Source organism: Rhinichthys klamathensis, unplaced genomic scaffold (genome assembly GCF_029890125.1).
Source record: "Rhinichthys klamathensis goyatoka isolate OS25496 unplaced genomic scaffold, OSU_Roscu_1.1 h1tg000820l_1, whole genome shotgun sequence".
Lineage (NCBI taxonomy): Eukaryota > Metazoa > Chordata > Actinopteri > Cypriniformes > Leuciscidae > Rhinichthys > Rhinichthys klamathensis.
The window spans coordinates 460,001-470,000 of NW_026607206.1; the positions used below are offsets into that span (position 1 = coordinate 460,001).

Below are 10,000 nucleotides of genomic sequence, written 5' to 3' on the forward strand. Positions count from 1 at the left end.
ATGGATGGACTGATGGATGAACGGATGAATGGATAGATGGATGGATGGAGGGATGAACGTGTCACTGCTGCCCCTCCGTCCAACACAACAACAGCCGCCAGTGCCGCCTGTTCCTGCTCTGCTATTTGTGGAGGCGCAGCTGCCGCCCCCCCGCCTCACACCTGTTCCCCCCAGTGTCTGCTTTCACAGGCTCCGCTGCTGCTCGGGGGCCACAGGGGCCAGTAATGGCACACGCCCCGGGCCTGTCATCGGCTCGAACAGGCCCCATTATGGAGGAGGTGGTGGATTCTGGACAGCACTTTCTGCCAACCTGTGCTTTAGCCATCAGGAAACCTGCAGTGTTGCAGAGCACAGTGAACTGCTAAACCTCAGCGATGCTAGTTTCACCCAATCGGCCTTAGAGACACTGGACTTTAAATTTTTTTTATTTTTTTTTAGCAGATTATCTATTCAGAAATGTTGCAAGTTACACTGTAAAAAACAATTTGTAAATTAAACAAAGATTATTGTTTATGAGAAAGTACTATTACACTTTATTTTAATGTGTTTGTTACAGTGTAATTATACATTTAATTAGTATACATTATACATTTGAGTAATAATAATTACTGGTTACACTTTATTTTAAGGTGTCATTGTTACAGTGTAATTACATATTTAAATACTGAGTAATATTAATTAACTACATGTAGTTACTATATAGGGTTAGGGTTAGGATTAGGGTTAGTTGCATGTAATTATGCATAATTTACTCTAGTAACTACATGCAATGTGTGTAACAAAGATATTGTAAGATAAAGTGTTACTGAAAATACTGTACTTGCCATTTCTTTGTAATTAATTGTGAAATTTACTAGCAATTTCTACAAATATTCTTTTTCAGTGTAGTTTGCAGACCTTTTTAAATGAGTTGTCTAGCGAATCATGTTTGCTGAAATGCAATAATCACCTTTAGTGAAATTCACAGTATATTCTTAAACCATACGCAAATATCCAAGGCCTCTGAATGATCAATGCTGAAAAACCCGTTGCACTGCATGCCTTCTGTGGTCTGGGTGGTAGTTTATAGTTTTAAGTAAATAAAAGATATTTTAGTATAATTGTACAAACGTCTTTTTGCTGTAAAAAGAAATAAACAAGAATAATTGTTAGTAAAATAGTCAATTTAAGTACAATCAACTTGGATGTTGAAGTCATTTCAACATAAATGACATTAAACTGACTTTAAAAAATGAGTTGAATCTTTAATAACTTACAAAAACTGTTGAAAATTGCTGAAATTAAAGCAATGTAAAAACACATGCTGTCATAACTTATTGTATTGTAATATTTCAAGATGAACATTACTGAACTGAAGCAACTAAGAATAATCCAAAAATCTTTATATATATATGTCTCAAATATGATCATCAGGCGGATGGTTTATTTGTGCATCTTTTAATCATCATTGTATTGCATTGCATTATGTTTTAAAATGTGATCATTTCAATTTCATCACTAAGACAATAATCTTAAATTATTGGCAGATATAGAGTGATGACTCACTGTAAAAACTAACTTTCTTGATTTGTTATCACAACTTTTTATCTTCTGTCAAATCAACTTAGTTAATGAATGTAATTCAGATAGCATAATATTTTGAGTTTCTATTTATTAAACCAATCTCCTTTGTTGTATTAACTCAAATTTTTAATTCCAATGAACTCAACATTTTAAGGCAACTTACTTGTTTAAGTTAAACCAACAATATTTCATTTTATGTAAGTATCTGCTATACTGTTATAAAGATATCATTCATTTGCCATATAAATATTAGCAACTGCACCAAATTACATATTTTTTCTTTGAATAAAATTGAGCTGTTTTTCTTCCTCGAGTTTGAGCTCCATATTTATGCGCCTGACTTATTAAAGTATTTGGTCTAAAGGTTGAATAAAGTGATATTTCAGGTTGTTGTTAGCTAGCCTATATGTCAGGCTTTACAGGGTTAAAGAGGGAAATATGAGTATGTTTTCAGCCTTGAAAGATGTTCAGCAAGCAGAACCGGCATTATAGAGAATCACTCATCAGCCGAGGATCTGCTCTCGCCCGTCCCAGGAGCAGTGGAGCTCGCCGGCACAGATGTGGTGATCCGGCGCTCACACATCAGACCAGTGTGTGTGTCCTCCTGCACACTCCACTTCTCCTTCAGAGCCTCAAACACAACCCATAACCAAACCTCCAGGTCTCTCAGTCGCATGTTTTGGGCTTAGACCTGCATGTTATATTGTGCATATTAAATTGTGCACAGAATACGTGGTTTTCTGGAGAGAAATAAGCCGATGGAAACAAGTCATTTTCAATTTCTCCGGCTCGTTTGAGGCTCCAAACTTTAATCATTCACACATGACGTGTGACTCAAAGCGTGACAGGTACTCCCGCATGCAACCGGCCAAAATGCAACATGATACATAACTTAATGCATGTTTTATTTACACTACAGGTTTCTGGAGCGAATGATTACAACAGATCAGTTTATCATTCCATCAGAATATGAATCCAAACCCTCAGCACTACATATATAAGGCATTACTACAATATTTACATTGCTTTTTGTTTTATAAAACTGTACAGTCGTGTCAGCAGCAGCAAAAAAGACAAGAGCTTATATAGCCATAAAACGCCCTCTTCTTCAGGGTTTCAGGTAATAAATAAAAAATATATTTTCAAATAGAAAATACCAATAAACAGACATGTTATAGTTTACTATGTTTAAATGTATAAATCTTTATTATGAATAATATTTATTGTTATTATTAATAACAATGATGGCATTCAATATGTGAAATGTTTTATATAGTATATAATAAATATTATTAAATTTTTATTTTATAATATTTATATAATGTATTATGTTAATGTTTACACTACTGTTCAAAAGTTTGGAGTTAGTAAGATTTTTTAAAATAGAAATTAATACTTTTAATGCAAGAAGACATTAAATTGATCAAAAGTGACATTATAATGTTACAAAAGTTTTTTTTTTAAATTAAGAAAAAAGTTAAGTTTAGAACTCTCTGTTCATCAATGAATGCTGAAAACATATATCACGGTTTCCATAAAAATATGAATCTGTTAATAAGAAAAGAATCATCATGATTTCTGAAGGATCATGTGACACTGAAGACTGGAGTAATGATGCTGAAAATACAGCTTTGATCACAGATATAAATTACATTTTAATATATATTGACATAGAAAACAGTTATTTTAAATTGTAATAATATTTCACAATTTTACTGTTTTTACTGCAATTTTGATTAAATAAATGCAGTCTTGGTGAGCAGAAGAGACTTCTTTCAAAAAACATTTTAAAAATCTTACTGAAACATTTGAATGGTATATTTTTTAGGATTTTTAAATGTAATAATTTTTATTGCACTTATTATAATCAATAAATGTGTAAACTATTTATTGAGCATTGCCTTTTTTTTCATATTGCTGTTGTCGGCGTTTAATAAAAGCAATAAGCAATAAGCCAATAAGCTGTCAGATAGAGTGATTTTACCGTGTTTTTCCCCCGCTTACATCCCTGTAACATTGTGGGTTTTTGCTTTATGAAAAAACAGAAAGAATTCATTGTTAATTCTGTGCCAGGCAAACGGCCAACAGATGAACATGTCTGGAGAAGAGATCCGGGATGAAGGTATTTTCCTCAAGACAGCTTTGTGGTTTCTGGAAAAGAACAGTGGAATGTGTTTCTTCATCTCATTAATTGATTTTCCGTCAACTCACCTCGCCTTTCAACGTTTAATTATCTCAGATAAGAAAAATAATCATAGATCCGATCAAACAAACGCATCTAAAAGATGTTTCAAGGGGAAAAACAGTATTATAGGTTCACTGTAAAAAATAATCGTGATTTTAACGGTAAAAGACTGTAAAAATGCTACAGTGCAAAACTGTTGATTGGTTAACAGAAAGTTTCCGTACTATATACGGTAAATAACTGTGATAGATCTCATGGTACATTTAATGTAATTTTACTGTAAAACACTGTTAAATTTACAGTTTTTGAAAGTGAAAAAGAACAACTCATTGTATAATTTACAGTGAAAAACCGTAAATTGACATTCCCACAATTCCCTGCGTGACACTTCACATTTTATGTATTTTTGTTGAAATAACTGTTTCCTCATAGTTTTCTTTTTTTTTTTTTCTAATCAGTTATGTACATTAGGGTTTTATGTTACATTTAATGTTGTTAAATTAATGTTTTTTTTATTTCATGTGTGTTACCATGATGGTGTTTATTGTGTGTGCGAATGACACTGTGCAGCTTCTATATAATAATAATAACCTTCTTGTGGAAGAGCTGCTTGTGATGAGCTTTGATTGATCATGTGACTCTCATCACTGCTGTGATTGGCGGTTGTCAGTGTATTACAATGGTACAAAACAGATATTAATACTTCAATAGGTTCGCAAATTAACATTATATCAGATAATGAATTACGGTTTATTACTGTAAATTTTAAGTTAAGTCTGTAAAACCAATAATGTTGCTACCGTATTTTTGACGGTAAAGTTCTGGCAACCACAGCTGCCGTTTTTTTTACTGTAAAAATTACGGTTATTTTTTTACAGTGTTGGAGTTGGGATCCGCTGTTGGGAATCTTGGCTCTCCTCTCAACGTCAACAGCCGTGACTAGCTCTACCACAGCCATGCATCAACGCCGGCTTTCGTGTTTACGGTCGGAGTCGCACCCTGCAGGATCAGTGCTGTGTTTGGAAATGGAAACGTTATTAATGATTTCGATGTTTTGTTCAGGAGAACTGTCCCTGCTTGACCAAAAACAGGTCCCAACGACACCATCCGTGAGAGCGGATAATGCGTCCAATTAATTAAGACGGACAGTTTAGCTTAGATTAGGAGCTTCTGAGTATCTCCATACACACTTTTCCCACTTCGCTACTCAAATGATGTTCAGTTTGTAGTCAGAAACAGGAAACACCAAGCTCTTCCGCTCGGACCCCGTTTCCCACAATGCATAGCGCGAGTTGTCCATGCGAGCGTGTCATTGGCTCTCGTCCATGCTAACGCCCAGCCGCTTCATGACGGTGACGCGAGAGCTGCACTGACTGGGTTTCTGCAACAGCTCTGGTTTGGGCTGGAAATGCTCCATTAGGATCTTCAGGACGTTCTCCAACTTCACGTCCATCTGAAGCACCTACAAAACACAGACACATTTCAGGCCACGTCTGCATTAATCCAGATACAAAACGCTCTAGCATTCTCCAAAAGTCTCTCATCCACACTAAAGGCCCTTGCACACTGAAATTCGCGTCTGAAATTTTCGCACGTTGAAAAATAAATACGACCTCGCGTTATGTCAATCACGCTCACACACTGCCTCCGAAACATTCGTCCGTCATAAAAAAAAAATTGTATCGGGTTCGATTTTCTGCGTTTTTCGCATCCGGAGCAACAGTGGCGGCCTTAAGCATCTGGGGGCCGTTTCAATAACTAATATGGGGCCCTACTCACATAAAACATAAACATAATGGAGGAGAAAAAGCAAGGATTCCTGTTGGTTTGCATCAATGGGATATTATTTTATTACGTGCACTTTCAGCTTCATGAACAGGCAGCTCAACATAGAAATAATCCAACCTTATTTGATTAAAACCATATACAATTATACAGCGTTTTACATTGGAATAAGCCTCGCCCTTTCACACAGGGCAACTTCACTTTTGGTAGACTGAATAAAGCTTTTCTTTTGTTGTCCGATATCTTTAGTTTTTCAGCACCACTGGCATATGTACGTTTCATTTCCTCTTAAAATTATTTTCCTGCTCAAAATAACATTTTAACCTAGCGGCAAAAAAGGCAAAGGTAAAAATACATAAACTACGATATTATATTTCAGATCACTTAAGCCGTTCGCGGGGGTGGTAAACGTCGCCATGGTAACCGCAAGTTCGACCAATCAGAGACGTCAGTGTTTTGCAAATAACAAGGTTGATTTCATACCTTGTGGCTTTTATAGGAGCAGAAACTTTCGTTTCACAACCTCATAGCTCGTGGTCAATCTACCTTGAATGGTTTAGACATTATGGCTGAAAATCAATATCCTACGGAGAATATGAATGGGATTTTGCTGGTCTGTTGGAGGGCGGGGCCTGTTTCAATTGAAACGGGTGAAACATAGGCAAGGCCACCGCCCCTGCGTAGCAAGCAGTTTGAATGTTGTTTAAATGGTGTTTTAACAATTCAGAGCCACCGAATCACGAATACGGAAAAAATTCGTAAAAATTTCAAACTCACTGTGCAAGGGCCTTAAGACGTCAGAAAACACTACAATCATCTTTGGTAAAATGTGACAAAAGCTCACTGAGATCAAGATATTTTTCTGCCAAGATCATTTTATTAGCAAAATACCTCAGCACTTACAGAGAGCTGCACAAACTGACACTGTTTGGTCTAAAACGCAATTCTGTCACGACAGGCAAGGTAATTGATATGACAATGTTGATATGTTTGGTCTTGGTCGAATAAATCTGCCACGCTAGTACCAATACACACACGACATCTGCAATATAGCATACATGAATTACCCGTAGCAGATCTACACAGGTGGAGCTGGGGAAGGAGGAGGGTCTCTAAAAGTAAGCTTCAACTGCTAAGTTTGAACGTTGAGCTGCGAGCTCATTGGCTACTGATACAGCAGGAACCAATCAGCTGTGTCCTATAGAGAATGATGTGATTGCAAGCAGAATGAGTTAAGCACCAATCAGTCCGCGCCATCTAGAGTTTCATGACAAAACTTTGTATTTTCCCTCATGTTTTGTCACATCAATTGCAAGTGTTTTGCATCTTTGCAGGAATGCCTTATGAAGATAACATTTATTTTCAGCTACACTGTGAAAGTGAATAGCACATACTGGTATAAACATAGATATCTATCAGTACAATATGCGTCACATGACTAAACATGCGCCATTGTTTTCAAATGCCTTCATATTTCTCCACTTTGGGAGAGATTCTTCAACAAAAAAGCTGTCTCAGTATGAACTGAAGGCCAAAACGTAGAGAAAAGGATGCGTTTTCACATGTATGTGGATTAGACGTGGCCTCAGCTGAGAAATAAAGCTGTTTTTTTGGTTCATTTCAGGGTTTAGATTTAGGGTGGTGTGGTTGTGTTGTCCCAAATCCGGGCTACTAACTAAAAGGTTGAAGGTTCAAGCCTTGGAAGGGGTTAATCCATGAACAATCAGCATTGTGCTCCAGTGAGGCACTTAACCTCAGCTTACGACACACGACTGTTTAACCCCTAAGAGTCGGAAAATCAGGCTACAATCTCTTTATTGTGTCCACCGTTATTTAAACAAAACATTACTTCTAAACACTAAAAGTACTGCATTAAAAGTCAGTTTAACCCTTGACACAAATGAATCTTAATATCAAAAGAAATAAAATGAAGCCTATTTTAAGGGACATTTTTTGCACTATAACATTTTTCATTAACATATTTTTTAATAAAATTTAGCATATTACTACCATGAGCCTAGAAGGTAAATAATATACTTAATAAATAAATGAATGTGTGTTTTTTTGTTGTTGCAATATATTTGGGGTGAAAATTGTCATGAAAATAATGTCACAATGCAAAAACTCTTAATGATCATAAAAATAATTTCTTATAGAGATGCACAATGTATTGCCACCATATCGGTTATTGGAAAATTGTATTTACCGGTACTGTATTTTATTTATTGCATCATACATTAGATATTTAATTTGCCTATCCTTGCTTATTTTTGATCTTCTATTTAAACATTTTAACATGTTTTCTTGAAGAGTTTATTTTATGGTTATTGGTTAACCTTTTGGGACCTCAACATACTTTGTAAAAAGGACCCGGTCAAAGATATTTAGAAAAATCCTAAATCAAATGTATTTTGAGAAAGGGTCAAAAGTTGACAATAACAACATACATCAAACAATATGATTTGTAATCAATATATATATATATGTATGTGTATGTGTGTGTGTGTGTGTGTGTGTAATGTAATGTAATGTGACATTAACACAAATTGTCAGAAACAACCTCTCCTGCATCAGTGATTTTCTTTCAGAATGGGTCATTTATTCAGATAGCTACTACCAGTTTATGAGCCCTTGCGTGCCATTATTTATCTCTTGCACACACACACACACACACAGGCCGCCCGTAACATGAAACGCCAACACAAGCCATGAGAAGCTCTGAGTTCTACAGTGCGTTGTTTCACAGCGAGCCGACATAAATATATTTTCATAAAGAACAGGAACATTGACTGCCAGTTAGAGGGGAAATATAAATCTGAACCATAAACATGTCATTGATAATCTACGGCATTATCTGCATTCCCCAGCGACGCTCTCCGCTCAGATGAGGAATTCCTCTGGTGTGTGGAGCCGGCGCACGCTGACCCGCGGAGACCCCTGCAGAAACAGCCCTGACACACACACACACACACAAACTGAGCTCGGACTGCAGATTCAGCTCGCTAACCTCAGTGTTTAATAACCCGCTCCGAGAGCAGGCGTGGGCTCGATGTTTGACGTCCAGCAATGAAAGCCAGAATGAACCATAAAGGTGTTTGCTTGTTCCTTTTTCTTTTAATGCTGAAACATTCCAGTTTCTCCTACAAATTTGTTTTTGTTTTGAAAAGCCGGTTACTAGTGTTCTCGCTGCAAACTGATCTCTTAAAGGGGTCATATAATGCCATTTTTGTACAAGCTAATATGATTCTTTAGGGTCTAAATTAAAAGTTTGTAATATACTTTAATTAAAAATTCGCATTAGTATTGTAAGAAAACAGTTATTTTACCTGGTCAAAAACAGCTCTGTTTTCAGCACGCCGTTTCAGTGCATATGACTTTAAATGATAATGAGCTTTGCTCACCCCGCCTCTCTGTTCTGTGCGTACACCGTTTGTAACACAATAACCATAACGCGTTGTTCATTATAAACGTGGGATTATGAATTATATGGAGAACGTTGTACATAGAAAACATGCCGTAATGTACCCTGAGTGTAAACCTTAGACGCATTCATTGTTAAGCGTGCAGCTAGCGATTTGCAAAGATTAACGTTAATATATTAATCTAAAGTTTAATAAAACGTTACACTCACTTCAGTTCTTCTGAAGGTTCAGCAGGAACACGAATATCTGGTACAGATCCTTTTTTCATGAGCAGCTTCTTAGCAAATCCAGCTTTATACTGACCCTCGTTTATAAGCAGTCTGGTGAGAAATGATTCGCGCAAACATGAGAGCATTGACGTTGCTCGTGGGGAATATTCCCTTCGAAAACAAACACAGCCACTGCGTCTTCAGCGGTTCGGATTTAGGAACATTAAAATGACTGCTGTGTTCGTTATTACACCCAAGAACAGAACACCACAATCGCCTAGACGCCATTCTGCTCATAGACAGTGCTCCAGCATATCAACAATGAGCGCGCCGGTCCGCGCAGACTATGATTGACAGCTCTCATGAGCGAGGGCGGGTCTGTGTTGAGACGCTCCTGTCAATCAACAATCGTGGGAGGGGCTTCCAAGCGTGTGACGTCACACGGTCGAACGGCTCGATTTGAGGCAGGGGAAAACATATAAGGAGATTAAAACAAAACCACTGGATGGATTTTTATCATTATATGATGGTTGTGTACAGACACTGCCAACACACATTTCAGTACAATCAACTTGTGAAAGTGCATGTACCATTATATGACCCCTTTAATCTTAACAGGTATTGCAATTGTGTCTAATTTCCCAGTTAGCATATCTCAAATAATGCATTTGTTTGGTTTATATATTGCAGTTTAAATTAGTACTGTATGTTTAATGCACACTGAGAGGCTGAAAGGTAGAAGTTATTATATCTACAAATCCTTGAAACAAGATGCATGTTTAGAAATCTCGCACCTCAACATCCGCAGCTTCTCAGATACTTGAGTTTTGCTCCAC

At 36.8% G+C, this 10,000-nt stretch overlaps 1 protein-coding gene across 1 annotated transcript in view; it reads right to left on the bottom strand.

Annotated features, from left to right (window-relative positions):
• Positions 1-4,922: 4,922 nt before the first annotated feature.
• The window catches only part of LOC130078146 (potassium voltage-gated channel subfamily KQT member 1-like), a 56,612-nt gene continuing 51,534 nt past the window's right edge, over positions 4,923-10,000 (bottom strand). Inside the window, exon 6 of the mRNA XM_056243660.1 lies at positions 4,923-5,210. Within this exon, the coding sequence (XP_056099635.1) occupies positions 5,058-5,210 (153 nt within the window). The 3' untranslated portion in view covers positions 4,923-5,057. The remainder of the gene's footprint in view (positions 5,211-10,000) is intronic.